Below are 22,103 nucleotides of genomic sequence, written 5' to 3' on the forward strand. Positions count from 1 at the left end.
CCCACCACCCCCCAGTTTGTATTCAGAGGCCAAGGCCTGGCTGTCCAAAGTGAGACTTGACAGCCTTGGGCAGGGAGCCCAGAAATGAATGGGTCTATCAGGCTAATTTTCCTCTCAGGCTTGCTGCTTTGCAACTGCATGGGTTTTGGAGGCAGTGGAGCTTTTCTTCACTTGCATCTGGAGCCTGCCAGAAGGGCAGGCTGAGAAATTCAGACTCCCACTCTCACAAATTTCAATCAGACACAAAGGTGGGAAAGACCCTGTTGGAACAGATTCCTTCCCTGCTACCTTCTGCTGGAAATCAGCAGAAAATGGAGAAGAGCATGAGTTCAAGTACTTTCCCTTTGCTCTTTAGAAGTTACTGACTCTGTCTGTCCCTCAACATAAAAAATGGAGAAAATAGTCTTCTCCAGCCCAGGCTTTTTGAGATCCTCTGCTGAAAGGTCCCATCATAGTGTAGTGCAATCCAGGAAACATCTCTGGAGTATGATGTGGTTTTAACACTAAGACTGATATAGCAGCTATCTTGGGTTGTTTACACCGCATTCTGTATGGTCAATTTCATGGTTTCCCTCCCCTAGATCCTCTTGTCCCCTCCTTGTAGGAGGGGGCTATTCATACTGTTAATTTTACTCATTTGCAGGAGCAGGATAGGACTCGGTGTCTCCTGTTTTGAGTCACACTAATTGGGGGAAGAAGTTTGGAAAAGTTGTAAAACCATTAACATTTTCAGGGTGGCTGAGCACCATGTATAACCTCTGCAACTACTTTGAATTGGCCTGATAGCAAGTGAGTGGCATCCATATTGAGTAAACCCCACGAAGTATTAGCCACATGAGAAAGTAAAACTTTCAAAGAGAAACCGCCCAAACTAAAAAGCCTATTTAAAACAAATATCCTGCAGTGGTTCTAGCTGCTGAATCCCCCTCATTGGCTTCCTTTTTGCATTTCAGCTTGGAGTGAAGCTGTACTGGCCCCTTTCCTGTACTAGCAGCCAGACTGTTCTCAGTTCTGTACAGGAAGGTTAAAATGCTGTGAAGAAACCCATGTTGGTTTTCCTCACGAAAACACTTCTATTTATATTAGGCAGTATAAAATCCACATTTTCATGAATGAAAAGAGGGGCTATGCCCTATGGTTGTAGTTGCTATTTGGATGCACTATAGTTGTAGACCATGTCACACATTTATTTGGATAATTTTGGAAACTTCCATCAGTTGCACGGCTTCTAAAGCTGGCTGGAAATCCATTTCCTTTAAAGGCCATATTCTGCCCTCAGTGTCTCTAGATTTCTTATGAATTAAGTGCTTTTCAAAAATGACTATACTATAACAATTTGCCCCTGATTAGGAGAGAACAATGGCTGTTTGACTATCAGCTGTAGGCCAAAAACCTAGATTTCAAAATTTAAACCATTAATAGAAATGTTTTCAACCACTGCAGTATTTTGCTAAGCAATGAGAAGTAGAAAAGGAAATGTGCTATAAACACCAGCAAAACTGACAGCGGTTTGTTTCTCAAGTGCACATCATTAGTAATAAGTGAACTAGATTTTTTTTTTAAATGTCTAAGCTCAGGTATTAATTTTGGGCAAGGAAATATGTTTAATCTGTAGTAATGATTCCAGCCACCAGGAAGGACCCTGAAATGTTGTGTAGCTCCTGGTACGGATTTGCACGTATGGGCCACAGCAGTTGCTTTGGTGTCTGCACTCAATTTTTTTATCCAGTTCTTGTAGAATTTTGGGTTTTTAGAAACACAGGATGAGCTTGTGGGTAAAAAAGTGTGCAAGTTCCACTGACTTTCAAGGGAAGTTTGGCTCTAATGTCACTTAAGTGCTTTTGAAAATGTTAGCCTGTGTCTAAGATGCAGGACGCCTGGGTTGTATTCCTGCTTTGGTAGGGCTTGTGAGATCCTAGGACTAGAGGAGAGAAAAGCATTATTAAAGGAGGTAAGTTGAAGTATAGTAAGTGGGGCAGGGGAGCAGTCAGTGTCTTAGGCATTTAAAACAGCAATGATTACTTCCTCTCTCTAAAGAGCTTCCAACCTAAACAAGACAGGGGCTACTGATTACTATAGGCCAGGTTTTCAGCTGACAAGATGGAGAATATCTATTCAAGTCAGTTGCACTACCCCCCTTTACAGCAGCTAAGGATATGGCCCTATACCTCTGTTCAGATGGAACCTTCTGCCTGAGGCAGACCCAATTCTCCCAGCTTCTGTCTTGCAGAGCATGGGGCAGTGTGGGTAGAGGGTTGAAATCGCGGGCTGGATTTGTCACCTGGAGCAAGCCCTTGCTGCTCAGGTCCTGCCTCTGGAAAGGCAGCCAAAGTGCAAAGAGGAGCGCCGCCTGCAAATGACAAAAGCTTGAGCTGCAGCCACCCCCAGGCTCTGTGCCAGAAGTTACCACCATCCCCCGCCTTTTTGGTTTATTCTTGGTAAGTTAAATGCTTCTGAAAATTCAGCTCAGTAGCTCCATACCTAACTTGTTGACTTTCAGAGAGGCTCCTTAGTATCTGTCACTTGACAGTGGAATGTGGGGAATACTGAAATATGGAGCCCTTTGCAGACAGAGGAATGAGGCTGTTGCTCTCCCCAGCCACTTAAATTTTTCTTCTTATTCCCTTCCCTGAACTATTATGCCAGCTCCTGTCTCAGGTTAGTTCTTCAAGGGAGTGAGTGAATTATTGGCAAAGCATTGAGTACATTGTGTCATAGCCGAGGATACAACATATCACTTGGTGGCTGTTGAGAACTGAGGGGCTCCTGCTAGTACAAAGCAACCATGCTGCCTTGACTAACAAGATATTCTAGGTAGTAAGGGGTAGTCCTAGCTGTGCTTTAGGCTGCGTATCAGGCAGTTACACTCCTGTGTTCAATTCATGACTGCCAATGACTTCTTGTGAGAGCTTAGAGCTACTCTACCTTAAGCCTGTACGTTTCCTGTGATTTAACCAGAGGTTTACAGGTCATACTGAGAAATAGAGCACCCTGTTTCTTGTTAAAATGGTCCACAACAGGATGCAGTGTTACTGTCCAAAGGACCTTCCCTTTGGCAGGCTGCTTCACTGACTGCAAGCTTCAGTCCTGCAGTAACCAGGGCTCCCGCTCCCTGTAACATACTCACGTACCCACTGCTGCTTGTTTAAGCTTCCATCAGGACTTTGTTTTTGACACAACTGGCAATAACGTCTCTCCTATTCCTCTTCTGTGCAGCAGACTCTTGTCTCAAGAAGCTTTCCAGAGAATTACTGTAGCAGGAGGAAGACCAAGCATTGCCATCACATGCAACTCAAGGCAGCTGTGCAGAACCCGTCACATTTTCTAAATTGCCTTCTACCTTACTATGGCCTAGTAGGCAGTGGGGGGAATTCTACTTGAAGCCCTGCCTGTGCCTGCTGACACCCTCAGATTCCTTCTTCATTCCTGAGTTAACCCCCAGCAAAAGATGGTTAAAACTTGAATTCAGTAACTTTTCTTGGGGAGCCCCAGGCCTGCATTTCTCTTTGCTAGGAATGTAAGTTGCAGCTAGCTAGCCCCATTCCCCCCATAGACTCTCTGTCCACAGGACGCTCTATGCTGTTGTAGGGGGAAGGGAAGGCAGGACGATTTTGGCACCTGGCAGGTGCACTGGAAAAGGAAGTTTATCTTAGCACCCACTTTTAACAGGGAGGGTAGATATGGAAGTAGCTGCTGTTTTTCATGGCCTGATTTAACCCCTTCTGCTTTTCATGCTGGTTTGTCTTAGTCTGTCCCTGTCAAGATCAACCCCCTCATCACTGCTCAGACTGCTGGGGAAGGCTAAGGCCTTAGTAATACTGACTACTTGATAAAGTGTGAAACTTTTTAACCCACTAACAAAGTCAGTTGTTCAGCTCTACCCCATGATGTCAGACTTCAATTCACGCTAGTTAAGAACACTGGAGGGAGCCTTAAACCAGGACCTTCACCCTGGTGGAGGGTGTACAAGTGTACAGAAATTGGATATGCAGCACTTTTGAGATTATTTTCTCTCGCATCTGACTCTACACCGATAGAAGAGCTCCCCACAAACTCAGATAGGATCTTAAAAAAAGAGGGCTGGAACTTTCTCTCTGTGAGGCAGATGTTAACCAGAGACTGTAAAGAAGCCCTGTTAGAGGCTGTTTTTTTTTTTTAAAGTAGGAATAACAATTAAGCCAATATGAGACACTTACAGTGCTCAGGCCCAGTTAGTGCTCAAGAGGAACAATTGCTCCTTCTCTAATAAAGAAGGAACAATTGTTGCAGATAGGGCAGTTATTTTATACAACTGCCAGGTAGGATTATTTTATCTTCCCTTCTGCTCAAGTAAAAATAACTCCATGAAACGAAGGCACATACAATGAATAAGCCATTTTATTTTTGTCCTGTGCTCACACAAGCTCTTCTCTCCCTGACAGGTCACATGTCATTAAAATAAAGTTTCTAAGAGGCAAATAATTTAAAACATATACTCAGGGCTCCATTCCAACCTGCCTGCACCCAACCATATCTCCACTATTTGTGCTTCATCTCATGCATATAAGAAAGTAAAGCCATTGAATCACAGAAGTTAAAGATGGAAGAGACCTGTTTGGTCCTAGCTACTCCACCTCCTGCTGTTTAGCATGAGATCATGGCACAGTGAATATACTAACCAAGTGCCCTATGGTTCTAATTGTGATGCACTCGGAGATGCAGCTGCTTTTAAAATAGCCTAGACTAAACGTTTTAGACAGGAGTCCTCTTTTGCAGTACTGTAATATGAAATTAGACTTCTCCAGGCAGTCTACAGCAGATCTTTGCTCTCACATTCATTACAAGGTTTCTTTAATTGCAGATACTGCTCCCCCACCCCAAGTCCACTATAGGATGCACATTCTGTATTCAGGGCTGTGCCCTCACACCATATTACATGCACAGGACTGGCTACAGAAGCCATTTTGCTTTTCAGTTGCTGGTAAAGTTAGTACATGCCCAGCTGTGCTATATTGTAAATACAGCTCGGATTGTCTCAGTCTCACAGACCGAGACCAGCAGTGATCAAGGCACTACCCCTCCCCCCCTCCCCCTTAAAACAAGGAAGTCAGACCAACACCTAAGGACAGAAGAGAATCCCATTAATGTGATCACACGGTTACACTGAGTCTTTATGGCAAAGAGAACACTGAGCATCTGTGAACAAAGGGGCTTCTCTCTTTTACTGAACACAAGCACTCTAGCTCCTTCCCATTGGGAAAACAGGGCTGAAGCCCTACAAAACAAAAGCACGGTTAAGAAACAGGAATCCTAACATCTATTTTGTGTAAGTGACAACCCACTTCATGGGATAGGAACCCTCTGCTTCCGCTGTTGTGCTGTATACCAACCAGAATCACTACACCCCAACCCCACCTGCATCTCCTTTCTGGCCACCCAGCAGCCAGGTGCCAATGCTCCTGCAGCTGGAAAGGAACTGGCTGCAGACAAGCTTTAGACCCAAGTCCCTCTACCCTTTTCCACCCAAAGCGGTTCCTCAGCCAGTCAGTGGGAGAAGACAGTGTTTGCATGCAGGCTACTGCTTGCCATTTCACGTAATGCCATGGTGCTGGCGCATTGGCAGTGACATGCTCTGAGTTTTGTGGGGCACACATCACCACATTGGTTTATTAACCCTTTCCAGATCCACCTACCCCAAGCTATAGCACAGCTGCTAAGGTCCACTGCACATGGAGGATCAACAGCTCCTCTCGAGATGGTAAGCGCTCTCCCTCTCCTAGCCCCATCTAAGGTTCCTCAGCCTGGAAAGAGTTAATGAAAGTCACACCACATGTGTGCACTGGTCTGATCTAGGAAGGGAAGTTGGTTAATCTGGAATTAAATCAGGTTTAATCACACACCAATGTCAGAACTGATTCAGAAAAAAAAAAAAACCCAACTACCTGAAGTCACAGAACTTTGGAAGTTCAGAAAAATGTCTCTCCTATAACTTTGCTTTAAGTTCATTTGCTTAAATCTTTTTTAAAGCCAGTTCCTAAACAGTAGTTTCTCCATCTTCTGCAGATTCTCAGGGATGCCAACTTATTCCCCATACTCAAAGGATTCCAGGTTGTAGAGGGAGCTGGACTTGCCCAGTTCACTATCTTTTCCTCCTCGGTCACTCCCTGATGGGAGCCATCAGAAACTCAATGTGCAGGCCCTGCACCCTCCACGTGCAGCAGTCTCTTCCTGTACACTGACCGGCAGCAGTCATGTTTGAGAAGATATATTGGATAAGAAGGCATGAAAGTTCCTCTAGTACTTCCAGGCTCAGCCCTTCTCCAGTTTCTAACTTCAGTGAGCTCTCCTCTCCTCCTCCTGGCTCACTTCCGCCTGTCTTTCTGTTTCCTCTCCTGCCGCCTGGCCTGCTGGTCAGCCAAGGCGCGAGGTATCAAGATAACACTGCCATCATTGGCATACTGTAGGGAGTACTGATTTGGAGAGTAGGGCTGCCCATTCTCATCACGTAGGCGCCCAAACACTTCCTGGTAGAGGTTTTGCACCTTCTGCTTCATCTGGCGAATGGACTTCAGAAATTCCACCTTCTCCCTGAGCAATTTGGACTTGTCTCTCTGCAAGTCTTCCACGTCCCGTTCCAGGTTTAGGATGGTGTCCAGTTTCCTCTTACGGCAGTTCTGAGCAGCCATCTTATTCTTGCCCCTCCTCCTTATGTCCCGGATCAAGCTCAGCTGTGCCTCACTGAGCTGGTACTTGGAGAGAAGTTCATTGAACTCCTCCACTGGGAGGTTTATGATCTTGTCATTGGTGAAAGGGATCTTCATGGCTCTAGCTCGATGCTCATCCCGGCTCATCTGTTTATCCAGGAAGTCAGATTGCTTCTCTTTGCTGCTCTTCTTTCCTACATTAGGCATTTGGGGCTCATCAGGGTCCAGAGCCCCAGGTGCCATGTTATAGGTGTGGTTGTGACCAACATGCTCCAGGTAAGGCAAGTAGCTTAGCTCTGATGGGTCCTGATAACTCATGCGGCAGAACTTGCTGTATTCCGGCTGGTATCCAACTGCCCCTTCGGTTTCTTCAAAGTCCACATTTTCAGAGTCTGAGCTGTAGCCTACAGCTCCTTCCTCAGAAAAAGAGGAGGAGGAAGAGGAGGAGGAAGAAGAGGATGCTTCTGAGCTACTGAAAGAAGCAGGACTATGGCTAGAGTCCAGAGAAAGCCCTGAGTCAGAATCAAACTCTTCTTCCAGCTGAGAGGCTTGCACTGGGTTGAAACCTTCTTCAATAGCCAAGTCCATCAAGCTGATCTCATCAAGCATGGCTTCATCTAGAAGACCCCCTAATGGGTCTGGCAGCTCAGGGTCGGTTGTCTCATTGACTGTGCTGTTCAGCTGTGGAGGGAAGAAGATCCCACTTAAGTTGGTAGATCCAAAGGTGGTGTTGAGGCCAGTCGAGTTGTCAGGAGCCAGCTGGAGCAGGGCTGAGCTGCTGCTAGCCACGGAGGGGCTTTCGATCTCTGAGCTGAAGAGGGAGGAGAGGTCCTGTGTGCAGCTACCCAGAGATGCCTGATGCAGGCTGACATTTTGATTGATGGGAGTGTTTGGAGCGAGACTGTAGTTAGCAGTCAGCAGGTCTCCATTTGTGCCATTGTACAGAATTTCAGGAGCTGTGTTGTTCACTTCCATAGCCTGAAAGAGATTAGAAGCAGTTCAGCAAATGATCCACCTGCCAGCACTATCCTCCTTCCCATCTCTTGTGTGCACTGCAACTGCAACCACCACCAGCTAAAAAGAGAAAAGAATGGAGCCTGCAGAGATCATGGAGTGAGCTAGTTCCAGCAGCACTCATGAAGTTCATTTGGTCCGTAAGGTTTAAGAAGTTCCCCACGCTCCATGTTCCCTCTCCCCACCTGGAAGAGGGATGCAACTGTACTGCACACGATGGGACAAGAGGCAGGGGCAGCAGTCACTGCCCTACAACTACTCTAAACCTCAGCTGCTTAGAACAGGCAGCCGAACCTGTCAACACCAAAATGAACAGCAGCAGTTTGAGGTGGGAAGGGCACATACCAGGCTACCATCCCCACCTAAACATTCATTCAGCATGTTGATAGATACTTCAGCTAGCCTAAAGGGGACAAGATACCACATCCTGGGATCATCTGTAACAAGCATTTCCAATAGCAATCCTGTTCTGCACATAGAGGTGGCTCAGGAATGCCCATGACACATACACGTAAACATCTGTCATCCTGCTTTGGGTACCCACTGGAGAAAGAAAGGAGCAATTGGGACCAAGACAAGTAACCAGCGTAGAGCAATTAGCAAGAACAAGAACTGACCTGTATTTCCATTATAGACATAAGGTCCTGCCACTGCTGCTCCAGATCAAATGGGGATTCGGTCTCTGTCAAAAGAGGAGACAGGAGGCCGTTCTGGATAACTGAAGACACGCTTTCACTCGGCACAGCTTCGTTTAGGTGGGAGGCATCTGCAGCTGGAAACTAAATACAAAGCAGTGTTCATCCACATCTGATCTGCTGAGGGAAGGCAGGTCAGTGAAGCCCTGAATGCCCTTCACAGGGAACTGCTTTTCTTTTATTCAGACTCCGAACTAGCTGGTGTTATTCCCCTATAGTTCATTGCAAACTAATTAGAAACAAAGTCAGAAGCCCTTAATTAATTGTGACCATCATCCCCCCGGCTGCTTCACAGGAGCTGTGCCTGAAGCCTCCTTAGACACATTAACCTAATTTACTGCCAGTTAGTGGTCTCAGATATTTGTCTTAAAGGGGAGGCAAAAGGCATCAAATCCCAATGCACCAACGAGACCAGGCTCTGGATCGGTCTCACTTAAAAATGAGTAGTGGAGAAGTGGTTTCCATCTTCAAGAGTGCACAAACTCACCTCGGAGTTCTCCCCAAAGGGGAAGGTGGCTTCCAGCAGCCTAAGGCACTCCTCCAGCGACAGGGCCGTCTGATCCTCCACGCCAGGCACCTGGGACAATGAATCATTTCAGCACAGTTTACTCAAGGATAAGGACCTTCCTAAAGGGTAGGACACAAACTTCTGAACTGAGGGCATCAGAGAGCCAATGGCTTAACATATTCTTCATAGAGTCCAAATATCCAGAGTCCCCCCATATTTTCATCAAGTTGAAATCACTGTCTTGCTAGCCAAGGAGCACATCACATGACTTTCTGAAGCTAGTCAGTACTGCTCCTAAATGGGTTGGGTTTGGGGGGGGGGGGTCAAATGCACTCCTGTTCAGGTTAGTTTCATGCTGACTTTTCTGGATTAGCTTCACCAACACCTGCTGCAGATGGAGAGAGACTCCGCTTCAAACTTCCCACAGCCTAGTGAGGATGTTGCTCAATGCCTCCTCTCTCCCCCCTTGTAGAAGTTGAGAGTGATGAGCAAAGAACCTAAAACCAGAACAGGCGCCAATAACTCTCACTCCCAAACCACTCACTGGAATAAAGTTTTGTCAGCACTTAGACACTCTGGCCTTGTCTTGCTCTATGTTCGTGATCCTGGAACCTCCTGCCTATTTCCTGGCAGCAAATCATCAGGGTGCCAACAGCTTCCTGGTTATTTCCCCTAATGCACTCTGTATTTTGAGGTTCTCTCTAGCTTGGGAGACAGATTCTGTTCTCAATAGTTCAATCCGGATGGTTGGTGTTCCTCTCCATGCTCTTTCTTAGCTCAACAGCCATTGCCATCAGCCAGAAGGGAGGAAAAGCATTTGTTACTCCCTGACAGGAGCCATCAGAAACCAACGTGCAGGAACTCCCCACCACTCAGTGCCACTACCAGGAACGACTAGCTGAAGGTTCCCTCCCTGCCTCCCCTGCTCAATGGCAGACAAATTGGAATGAGGTAAGCCCTATGCAGGGGGCTGTTACCTGTGCAGGGAAACTCTCCCCGGTCTCTCCATCAACTAGCAGGTTTCTATCCAAGGTCTCATTCCCTCCACTCCTCCAGCTGTCCCCGTGCTCCCCCCCATCACTCAGTTCTTTGTCCACTTCGCTCTCCTTCTGGCGATGGCTGTAGTCAAAAATCTCTCGCCCAGCGCCAAGATCAATATCCTGTCTCCACAGGATGTCAATCAAATCGATGTCCTGAAAGAGACAAGATTTCCTTCAGCACTTGACAGGCCCACCTACCACACCCCCCTCCTCCGCAGGAAGATGCTCTTGTCCCTCCCCCCACCCCCCAAAGATCACCCCTGTTCCTGCAGCACAATGTCAACCTCTCCAGAAAAGCACCCCTTCCACCCTGGAGCACAATCCCCATTTCGCCCAGATTCATCCCCACCTTTCCTGTACTACATTACACCCCCCATACCCACACACCTACTTTTTTGGTAGCACATTGCTCCCACCCACTGCAACACCCTCCTTTGGCACAGGGCCCTATCCCCACCCCTCCATCAGCACTGGACACAGTCCCAACCTTCCATGATGGTTTCTTTCACATACCACCCATCCCCCACCATCACCATCGGGGACTCCAGACACTGGTCCTTCACCCCTGTCTTGCACGGAGGCCAGCTGCTGTGCCGCCTTTTCACAAGAGCTTATGGTCATTTTGCCCTGCTAGGTCTCTAACAGCAGCTGTGCAAAGAAGCCTGGCTGAAGAACAGAACAGAACAGAACTCCACTGGAAAGCGACTTTAGCTGTCTCCTCCCTGCTCTCCATGCTACGCAGGGGCCTCCTCCCATTTCAGGAAAAAGGAGTCTGCAGCTTTAACTCCTCTGGGCTGCACGATGCTGGCTGGATGGCGCGGGCCAATTATCATGCAGGATTGCTGCTCCATGGATGAGCTTGCATCAGCCTGTGGTGCCATTCTCGACATTTGCATAAAGGGGTGGAGTGCATTGGAGAGGAAAAACCCTGCATTCCCAGCCACCTGATGCAACTTGAGATCCCTGCTGCCGGCCTGCTACCCGGCCTGCCTGCTCACCACTTCTGTGCACCGAGATGCCAGCTGTGCCCAGCCCTTTGGCTACAAGTGAGACAGCCTGGCCTTCCAACAGAAAGCCGCCTCCCTGCCGGAACTTTAACCCCATTCCAAGAACTGTCCTCTCCCCTGCCTGCCCACCTCCCCCTACAGCCCCAGGGTCCCCATGGAAAGAATCCGTGACCCTGAGCATAATGAGACATGCCGGCTTCCACCCTCCTGCTCCCTAGCATCAACATGATGAACCCAAATTCCTGGTCCCTAGCCTGGTCATGAATTTGCAAACACTTCTGTCTCTTCACAGCCACTACTGCCCACAAAACCCTCCTCTAATGGCAAGCCTAACCAAAGGCACCATCCACAGTTTGTGCTGGTTCAAACCTCAGGGACCTTTTAATATCACCAGGACCCAAGCCCTACCTTAGAATTACCATGTATTCCTGGGCAGTGCAGATTCCTCTCCCTCCACCTCCTGCATTCCACATCACAGCACAGATGTTTTTTATTTTACTGAAAAATTATGGCAGTCGACTACAGTTTATCAGTGAGTTCTTAGCACTCTCGGCCCACTTCAAAGCAAGGAGACAGGACATCTCTGTCTCCCTAAAAATTCTCCCCACTCTCTTGAAAAAAGCTTCCAAATAGCTGCCATCACATTTGGGACTTGCAGAAAGGGACCAAAGGAATCCAGAATAGCCCCCCCGACTCCAAGAAACAGAACCACTGTGCCCCCTAGACACCAGCCTCTTGTGAGCCAATGTCACCATACACAATGCCTAAAGTATTTCGGCTCTACACTCCACAGCATCCCAAAGGCTACTGTGAAACCACCCCTCAACCCCTTTCTGCCCTGAGCATTTAAGATCACACCCAACCCAAAACTAGATCTCCTGGCCCAAAATGTCACTCATCCTCAACACATCAGCCTCAACAAGGACCCCTTCTCCGACTACCCCAGCTATCTTGTGCTCCTCTGATCATACGTCTGGCTCGCGACAGACTTCCTCAGTCTCTCCCCACCATCACTGCCTCGCCTGGAGCAGCCGTGCTGGGGCAATAAAAGGGTTAAGGTAAGGGATACCTTTTTCATGTCCCCAGCTGCTGCTCATGGAGCTGTCCAGGCAGATCATGGTCTATGTGGGGCGTATTCCGGGCAGGCAAAGCTGTGAGACCCGGGCACAATGCCACACAGCCATCTCCGAGGTCAGTAACTCAGCTTGTCTTGGCAGGCGGGACCCCTGGCTGTTTGGAAGCCCCCTAGCAGCATGTGAGCCACAGGTGCTGTGCCCCGGCCAGCCCTCCCCCCGCAAGCCAGCGATCCAATCCTCTGCCCCGCTTGTTGCTTAGCAGGAGTTAGCCCGAATCCCCACCCCATGCTCGACGCTGAAGCTGCAGCGAGACGGAATCCCCCCCCGCCCCCGCCCGCCTGTTACCTAGGCTGCGGCGAGAGCCAATCCCCTCCCCCAGGTCACCGCTGAGGATGCGGAGGGAGCCAGGCTCCTCCCTCCGCTTGTTACCTAGGCTGCGGCGAGAGCCAATCCCATGCCCCGGGTGGCTGCTGAGGATGCGGAGGGAGCCAGGCTCCGCCCCCCGGCGCTCGTCACCGAGGCTGCGGCGAGAACCCGCATCGTGTCTCTCCCCCCCCCCCAGCTCGCTGTGAAAACTGCAGCGAGGAGCCCCCCCCCCGCGCTCAGCTGCTCGGGCCTCGCTCTCCTCCAGGAGCCGCTCCCACGCCAGGCCGCCCCACCCACAGCTCCCCGGCCTGGTGCAGTGGGGCTGGGGAGGGGAGTGAACAGATCCCTCCCCTCCCGTGAAACTTACAGTCTCCGCCCTCAGCAGGACACCCCAGGGGGCCCGGCCGGGCTGAATGGCACCTTGGCCAGGGTTCTTTACATGCCCCCGGGAGGTTACCAGCAGCTCAGCTCCCCTTTGTCAGGGGAGAAATCTTCCTCCCTTCCCCCTTCATCCAGGCCAGGGGCGGGGACCCAGCTCTGGTGTAGCAGGGCCACATCCTGCATGACCAGAACTCATTAGGAAAGGGATACCTGGCCTCCCCTACTGGGGGGGGGGGAATAAGTCAGAGCAAGAGGCAGGGAGTCTGTGCCAGCTGCACATGTGCAGGGATGTCAGGGGAAGATTGAGGAGCATTTGCATGCCGGATGAGAGTATGATGAGCCTCGCCCCCGAGTCAGTCATGGACCTGCACCCATCACTCCCCCACCAGCAGGAAGGGGAGTCAGTCAGAAATAGGAACTGTTATACCAGTCAGACCAGTGGTCCGTCTAGCTAGTCCAGTGCCCTATAACCCCCAGTGGTGGCCAGTACCAGATTCTTCAGGAAGGTGTTTGAGTCCTCGTATCGTACAATTACGGAGTAAGCTGCCCATAAGAGAAGTTTCTGCCTAACTCTTGGCAGTTACTGTTTAGCTTGTGTCCTGAAGCAAGAGGTGTTTATCTTTTATATTTTTTGGCCTACTAACTGTCTATGGTCTCATTTTCTATATAAAGCTCTGATCCTTTTTTGGATCCTGCTAAGTTTTGGCCTGACTGATATCAAGGCAGTGAGTTCCACAAGTTAATTGTGTAAACTATTTCGTTAGTTTTTAATTTGCTGCTGTTCGATTTCACTATCCCATAGTTCTTGCATTATGGACAGGGCAGTAGATTTGTCATGGGATTTTCAATCAAAAATCAGAGAGCAGTCATGGTACGTTTAATAAGAGTCACAGATTTAGTGACTGCTCCGTGACTTTTGAGCAAAAATGCCCTGAAAAACAGAGGGGGCACTGACCCACGCATAACAGAAACCTCTGCCCCAACACCACAACCTTAATCTTGGTCTGAGGGGGGAGAGGCTGGAGGCAGAGCCTGTCCCGCACTCATCCCAGGCAACAGCAGCTCCTGGAGTTGAGATGGAGTCCACACTGCACTCACCTGCAGCCTGGGTAGCTCCTGCATCCCTGGGCCCAGCACCCTGCTCTGGGCTTTGTGACCTGGCATGCCAGGTCACAGCACTGCATAGATGTGGCCTATCACCTCCCTTCCGCCCCCCTTCCCCCAGTCATGACAGGAGCATCTCAGCAAAATCTGAGTCATGCTGCACCCTGCACACCTGGTCACAATTCCCAGAACAGGGAACTGGGCCCAGCCCTGTGAGACAGGAGCTGCCACTGTGGAGTAAGTCATGGACACACACAAACAAAAACGAAAAAACCCCACACAGATAAACAGGAAAAATCATGCTATCCATGACTTTTTTCCCCCACTGTGACAAAACTGCAGCTTTAGTTATGGCAAAGAATAAACAAAAGTGTCAAGTTCACCTCCATACCATCCATTATTTTCTCTCTCTGTCCCCCATATTTGTCTCCTCTCTAAATTTAAGTCCTAATCTTTTCTCTCTCTCTCTGATATTCTGCAGAAGTTTCAAACCATGTTAGCTCCCTGTGTCCGGATCCCTTCTGCTTCTATGTCCTTTAGTTATCACCAGCCTCCCCTTGTCTACCTCACCCACCAGCTTTACGTACAGGGGACATACTCTAGCTCCCTGTGGAGCTTGATGGAAAAAAAACTCTTGCACATCCAAAATGCTCATCTTGAAATACCCACGTATGGATCCTTACCTGACCTAGGTCATAGCATCTGGATTGCAAGCTAACATCTGTAGCCCCAGAGCTAACTCTCAGTCACTGCAGATGCAGGACCTCCTTTCCTCTCCAAATACACCATGACTTTGAGGCCTCTCAGAAGAGCCAGCACTTAAAATAGATACAGTTTCCAGTCTTGTGGCCAGTTAGAACTCAGGACTGAGAGTTAGGACACAGTTATATTTCCAGCTCCACCTCGGACTTGGTGTGTGATGCTGGGCAACTCACTGAACCTCTCTGTGCCCTTGTCTCACCATCTGTGTAAAATGACAATACTTGGCACTTACATTGCATTTTGCATCCATAGATCTCAAAGCACTTCAACAGAGTGAATGGATGTCATTATCCCCATTTTACAGATGGGTAATTCATGAAAGTTGGTTAGCTGGTTAAAAAGGTTTTCCTCTTTGAAAGAGCTTGGACAGCTACAGAAACGCTTTGTAAGCAGTAAATGCTATTTCAATATTTAAAAGGAAGTTCTAGATAACCTTGGGCTATCCCTGTCTAACACTGCACCTCCCAGAAGTCCAAGCAGGGGTGGGAAGACACAGTGTGGCCTCTGTTGAAACCTGACAGAATATCTTCAGTAGCTGGCTGGAATCACACACCTAAACCCCCTCAATTCAAAGAAAGAAAGAAAACTCCCATTACCCCTCATCTCTAAGGTGAACAGAAACAGTATGTCCTCAGCTGGTCACTTTATCTGGTTGCTGTCCCTCAGGAATTGACTGTAAACAAGTCCGCTCTATGCAGACAGCCAAGTGTAAGAGGATCTTATCCACGTGCTAATACTCCGTTACCAGAGTACTGGTTGGAGGGGGGCTTTGTCATATTGGGATAATACCCAGCACCAGTAGTTTGTCACATGTTCCACTTGCTGGGTATTTTTATCCTCTTGTTGTGGAAACATTATAGGGACGTGGTAACCCACAGGGCCAGGCTTTTCAAAGATCAGCCAACAGGACAACAATTTCCTCCCCCATGCTGTGCTGGAGTAGAGGAAAAAACCCAGACAAGAGACACTCAGGACAAGCAACACTGCCTTTGGGATGCTAGAACAACAACAGAACAAGAAAAAGCAAGACACTGGGACGCTCCCAAATATAACTCTCCCATATGTTTACAGAACAGGATAGTAAGTTAAATTCAAAGTCAGAACAGTCTTCAAAGCTAGTCAGAACAATGAAACAGAGAGCCTTGCACCACACCAGAGGGCAAGCTCCAGCCACAAGATACAATGTGTTTACACTCACAGCAAGATTTGTTCTGGACCATGCAATCTGAGTAGGATGGCAACATTTTAAGTGCCGGGAGAAGATCTGGGAAATGTGTCTCCTTTGCAATTGTCTGCCTAACACTATGCTCCTGTCTGCTTCCCACAAGATATCAGCAGGAGAGTCAAACCTCCAGCATCTCAGGTGAATTCCAATTACAGGGTCTGCAAGGAACTGCACAGCACAACACACAGCTGACAGAAAAGCTTTTAAGTCCCTCTAAATTTACCAATCACACAGCTGAAAGAGGTTCAAGATTCCAGACAAAGAAAAATTACTTAGATAATGCTTGGAATCAAGACTCCATGCTTTATAGCTTCACTTCACCTGCAAGTATAGTCTTGCCCACCCCTTGGGGAACAAGCAGATAATGAAGTTCCCATTCATTTGGAGAGGTGGGGTTGGGAGGCAGAATTTCCTAGCACTGCATGTCATCAGTGCTGAACATAAGTGGTGGGGGGGGAGAGGGGAGGGGAGAGAAATCAGGAAAGCACCACATCCCAAAGGAAGTCACATCTTGTGGGTGCAGGTTTAACGAAAAACTATACAAGGCGAGAGCCAGGATTCTTATTGAAAAATACAACAGATAGGAGAAAACATGCACTTGAATAAGTAGAACACGGAAAGAAAGGGCTAGGGACTCCCCCCGCCCCCCAAAGGAAGCATTATGGTAGTCCAGACAAGTACACTTTCCACGTGGCATGAATCTGGATGATCCAACAGACTCACTTGCAGCAAATCCGCCTTGAGCTGGCCAGGTTTGCAGCAGGTCACTCTGCATCCTGCACATGGAGAGTTTACAGCTAGAATGGTATTTAATGCAAGATTTGAGTTTATATACAAAAAAAAGCTGAACAGGCTTCAGGAAACCAGCGATGTTACCAACCTACAGACTGCACAAAACAGCAGTAGGATTCTTCCTACAACCATACACTCTGCCTCCTCTCACTCTTCTAAATACAGCTCCATCTATACCACTCCCACTTTGCATTTTATAGTATTTGTCATCAAAAGATCTCCAGGTACGTTACTGCCATTCTGAAGGGAGAAAACCCAAGGCACAGAGAAGGATGGTCTTGTGGTGAAGCCATAGGATGGGAGTCGGGAGATCTGAATTCCTTTCCCCACTCTGCCACAGATTGATGAAATGACTTGTCCAAAGTCAGCACAATCTGTGCCCATTTCCCATTTGCAAGATGGAGGTAAGTATACACCTCTCTCACCGGATTGGTAAGAAGCTAGATTTGTTAACATTTGTGTCAAGTGTTTTGAGAGCTTCAGATGGAAGGTAACAAACGGACTGGTCCCAAGTTACACAGAAAGTAAGTGAGAGATGAAAATAGAAAGTAGCTCTTACTTTCAGTCCCACTCTAAACACTATGTAACACTGCCAGACTGAGCTGTCTTGGCCTTTATTCCTTCCCCTAGCAGATGCCCTTTCTAGTGGATAGGGGAAAGGTCTCACATTCAGCTAGGGTATACTCCATCCAGGCTTCTAGTGGCAAGATTATGCCATTCAGTACATATCAGATCTGAAGCAAGGGGCATTTTTCCTCTCCTGTATAGACAGTTTCACATCATAGACACATTTATGCTATTTCCTGCCTGTAGCTGTGCTGAAATCACGTGACAGACGTTCAAGACAGCCTCAACAGCTGCCTGCAAAATTCCCCTGCTTAGAGCTCCAAAGAGCTGCCCCTGAAATCCATCACAGGAGATTAGGGCTCAGGACAGCAAAGTCTGGAAATTCCCATGCCACTCCCCACCATACATAATAGCTATTCTGAGCTGCACAGAATAGGAGAGAGGCTGTAGCATCCATGCAAACATTTCCCACTGGAATTCATAACTAAAAGCAGTACAATACAGCCACGGGGAAGCTAAATTGGAACATGCCTTAACAAAGAAACCTAATGGAAAGAGAGTAGTAGCTGCTGGGGGGAGTGGGGAGGGGGGGTGTCAAACACATGACTGTATCATAGCAACTGGGAGAATACATGCAGATTGGGGGGTGGGGGTGGTGGAAGGAAGCCACTTTCTAATTCACCATCCTTCCCACTCTATGTTGACAACCAAGCTGTAAACATTATTTGGACAAACTCCAGAGACAAGTACTCTACCACCCATGTGACGCCTGGGATGCAACTGTTACCCAATACTGGGAAATATACAATAGCACCTTCTGTCTCATTCCCACAAATGCAAATCTTCACTCAAACTGAATTACTGACTACCCAGCCAATTTCAGACCAAAACACAGCATAGATCAAGAGAAAGTGCCCAAAACCATCCAACCGCAATATTAAGTTCAGTGCCATGTGGCTCACAGATTAATAAGGGACTTGATATTCAGCGGTGCCGAGTACACATGGATCCCACCTACTTCAGTGGGAGCTGTGGAAGCTACATACCGCTCAAAGTCAGGCTCTAAACTACTCCTCTCCTACAGGAGTCCTCACAGTTCTTCAGCTCACATTTCATAAAAGAAGTTGCTGCCTACCTCTTTAGTCAAGTCTCCATTCACTGGAGGAGCCACTGCTCCTAGGTCTTCTAATTCTTCACCAAATCCTTGCTCAGCTCCACTCTCCCTCAATCCATTGTCAGGATTGGTTCCATCTTGCAGGCCACTGCCATTCTCTAGGGTGATGGCTGGGCTGGGCTGGGTATTGGACACAGAACCTTCAGGGTCTCTATGTACCAGCCAGGCATTTACTTCAGTGGTGGGCACCTGAAACCTGTCCAGGGCCCTGACCTGGTTGAGAAGCCTGCGGGCCGTGAAATAATAGTCCAGGTCTACACTTTTCGGATGGATGCCATATCCATCTAGGGTGTTCCGCAGGTTGTGGAACTGGGTCTGGGTGTAAGCAGAGCTCTGGCCCAGAATGATTTCCCTCAGAGGGGGAAGCTGGGAGTTCAGGTAGGTGTCCACGTCCACACGAACGCCTATCAAACTGAGTAGAATGGTGAACTGGATGAGTCCTTCAGTGAAATATTTCTTCAGAGAAAGCATTTCTGGAGGAGGAAGAAAAAGCAAACTTAGGTGGAAGGTTTTACCCAAAAAAACATACACACCACACACCAACCCACAGCCAACAACTAAGAGCTTAAAGTATCACAATTCACCAAGATTAAGGGTTTAAGGAAAATTCAAAACTTCAGTTTTAGATTCTTGTTTTTTAATTCCTAATTGTTCAAAAATCATCAAGTTACTCAGAAGAGCCAAATTATCTAGATCTCCAGAGGAAAGAAATTATACCCAGTAAACAACCTCCCCCACTCCAGCACTTTCCCCTTCTCTTCAGAACTACAGCTATTTGATTACAGTCCATGCGGCTTCATATAAACCCATGTGACTTACTGTCTCAGAAGAACACATGCAGTAACTTCCTCTAGTCTTCCTGATTCACCACGCTGCCTCCAGAGCAGGGTGTGTTCTCTGTGACAGCTGACTGCTTCTTCTCCCCCCTCCTCCTGGTTTGAGAAGCTTCCTGAAGGAAGCTTAAAGAGTCAAAGGTTTCGACTAAGGAAGGGTTCAACGCCTCCTCCAGTCCTGGCTGTGGTTTCATTAGAAGCTGAAATATAAACAGAGAACAAACACGATAAGACGCTGACAAGACATCACCCTGTACATTACACATGCAGTTACTTTATTGGAAAGAAGCAGTTTCACCACTGTCTACAAGCCATTTACAAAATAAAATCTATTTCCCTCAAAAGGGTGATTCACTGACAAAAAACACACAAAAAACAAGGGTTATCTTTTGAGTCAGTGTTGTCTGAGCTCCCCCTCCCTGTTCTATTCTTAGGCTGGTACGTCAGCTTCCACTGTCTGGAGCAGGAATTCAGCTGATTCCCTTTCGCTCCCTACCCCAGTTTTCAGTGAGATTATAGGCATCCATCAGAGGCTTTCTGTGGCAAATAAGCAAGCATGACTACCGCACCAGTGAGCCAATGAGAACAACTTTGCAACACACTGGGGCATGCCATCTTCCTATGCAGTCCTTTCTCCTCTGCCTGCCCATCACTCACAAGTGAACTTTTAAAAAAACAAAAACATGCTTATGATGCCTTTATTCCACAATGTGACCTTCCTGCAATTCACCACACAGCTTGTGTCCCAACTAAGGAGAGTGCAGTCCCCAATTTCTAGAAAAGTTAACCCCCACCATCTGTCCCTTCAAACACCTCCCCCAGTTCAATGTATTTTGAGGATGTCAAAGGGTACACCCCTATTTTTCTCCCCCACCAAGAGTCCCTATTTTTTATAGATTTCAACAGTTGCTAGGTTTGGATTCAGCAACACTTGAAGGTTGTTTATTAATGAAGTTCAGTTCTCAACTCCAACATGGGCAGAATTGGGATTAAGTTTTGGGCAGGTAACTTTTGTTTAAATTAACAGATAATCCCAAAATCTCAGATGTCCCCTCTGTTGCTATCTGCAATCAAGTAACCCATCAAGATAAGACATGCACAATTTCAATCTTCTCACCAACCCCTGACCTTTTTTGTTAAAAGTAAATATATAATTAGGTTTGGCAGAATTCTTTTTTTTACAATATCAACAGATATCAATTTTATTGCTTTAGCATTTTTTCCCCCCCAGTTCTTATCAATTTAAATTTTCACAGTTATGGGAAGTTATGGGTAGGGTCAGACAATTATTTAATGAGAGTAGATATGGACATTCCAAAAGTTATTACTTTATAACCATTAAAATCCAAATTGTCAAATCACATGTCAAAATATACAAAGTAAATAGCCTTAAATCAAACTCTAATAAATTCTCAAGCAGCATTTCTAAATTTTGATCATCGTCAATGGAAATATTTTCTCAGCAATGTGTGTGTATAGAGGGAAATCAATATTTACCGACATTCACTGACAAAAAAAAAAAATCTAATTTTTCTGAGCCTACATATAATCACAGCCCAATTTTTCTGATTTATGAACTCTCTCCATTAATTAATAAATTAGATCCAGTAGCCAAAAATATTTCTCTGGGCTGAAGAACTTTTTATGACTTCAGTTACTCAGAAATCGAAAGGAACAGGGAGCCCCTCCCCACCACGTTTTAGTTTCCTTCCAACCCTTTAATCCCAGGGGCTGGTCACCATGCTTCCTGAGCTCACTTTTCATTCCCTCTAAGAACGAGTTCATTGCCACTGAATCTTCCCAAAGATGCGCGCACACGCCCCGCCCTCCCCGTGGCACTTGTGGGTGCATCAAGGACTCCCCCCCCCCCCCCCGTGATAAACACGAATGCAAAACCCCGGAGAACACAGTGTGGGGCTGCCCACTTCTTACTGAAATAGCACCATGGGGGCACGTTACCCACAGCCACACATTGCTCAGCCCTTAAGTCTCGTTAGTCCCCAGACACCCCAAAAAGACACCCCTCCCCCCGTAACAAATTCCCCCCGGGCCTCCCGCACCCCTTTATCCCCTACACTGCTTCACTTCGCCTCACACCTGTTGTCTGAGCCCCACTCCTGAGCCCACACAAAAAGACAACCCCTCCCCCCAGGGACACGGACGGACACACACACACACACACTCCCTCCCAACTGCCCCTCACACGACTCAGGTGCCTCCCCCCCGCCCTTTGACCCATATTCCAGAGGGGGCGCTCAGCGCCCCCCAATACACCAGCCGGGGGGGGGGGCACTCTCCCTATAGCCTCCTACTGCTAGTCTCCCCTTACCCCCCCCCGCCCCGGCCGCGCTCCGATACCCGCTCTCCGCGCTCCTCAGCCACTAGCCGCCCGGCCCCGCAGGCAGCCACCGCCGGCCGGCCCCACTCGACCCCTCAGCCGCCGCTTCCCCTTCCACCGCGGCCCTGACCCCGCCTCCACGCGGCCCCCCGGCCAATCCGCCTCCGAAGAGACGGGGATTGACAGGGCGGTTGTCAAGTCAGCGGGCGAGCAATTACACCCGCCCACAGCACCTGGGGAGTGGCAGCTCAGATACCCAATGAGAGCTCAGCAAGCGCATCGCTCGCGCGCTCTCTCTCCCCCCTCCTCCCCCCAAAGCCGCTTCAGTGACGAGGCGCTGGTCCAATCAGCCAAAGAACTCCCTGCGCCGGACTGAGTGACAAAAATGCAGACCAACCACATGGGCAACCTATGACGAATGACAGCAGTTCTCACCAATCCGCAGACGCACAGGTACGCCCACCCACCTAACAGATTGAGTGACAGCACCACCGACCAATCACCTGGCGCGGATCCACGACGCCTCTTTTCCCCATGC

At 48.2% G+C, this 22,103-nt stretch overlaps 1 protein-coding gene across 4 annotated transcripts; it reads right to left on the minus strand.

Moving 5' to 3' along the window:
- Positions 1-855: 855 nt before the first annotated feature.
- On the minus strand, positions 856-21,716 carry NFE2L1 (NFE2 like bZIP transcription factor 1). 4 transcript variants are annotated; one of them, XR_010918514.1, is made up of 9 exons: positions 21,586-21,716; positions 19,214-19,427; positions 18,356-18,867; positions 9,878-10,093; positions 8,880-8,969; positions 8,315-8,476; positions 5,922-7,661; positions 3,132-3,251; positions 856-1,921 (listed from the first exon to the last, which is right to left on the minus strand). XR_010918514.1 is itself a non-coding variant. In XM_067541123.1 (7 exons), the coding sequence occupies exons 3-7, from the start codon at positions 18,863-18,865 to the stop codon at positions 6,342-6,344; spliced, it is 2,298 nt and encodes a 765-aa protein (XP_067397224.1). In that variant the 5' UTR covers positions 18,866-18,867; positions 19,214-19,427; positions 21,586-21,716; the 3' UTR covers positions 3,919-6,341. The 4 variants fall into 4 exon arrangements, 2 of the variants coding, with proteins under 2 accessions (XP_067397224.1, XP_067397225.1); XR_010918513.1 differs by having other exon boundaries at positions 856-3,251; XM_067541123.1 differs by lacking the exons at positions 856-1,921; positions 3,132-3,251 and having other exon boundaries at positions 3,919-7,661.
- Between the last annotated feature and the right edge of the window lie 387 nt (positions 21,717-22,103).

The sequence above is a fragment of the Emydura macquarii genome, unplaced genomic scaffold, assembly GCF_026122565.2.
Source record: "Emydura macquarii macquarii isolate MOO-44397 ecotype Brisbane River unplaced genomic scaffold, CSIRO-AGI_Emac_v2 contig_629, whole genome shotgun sequence".
NCBI classification, from domain to species: domain Eukaryota; kingdom Metazoa; phylum Chordata; order Testudines; family Chelidae; genus Emydura; species Emydura macquarii.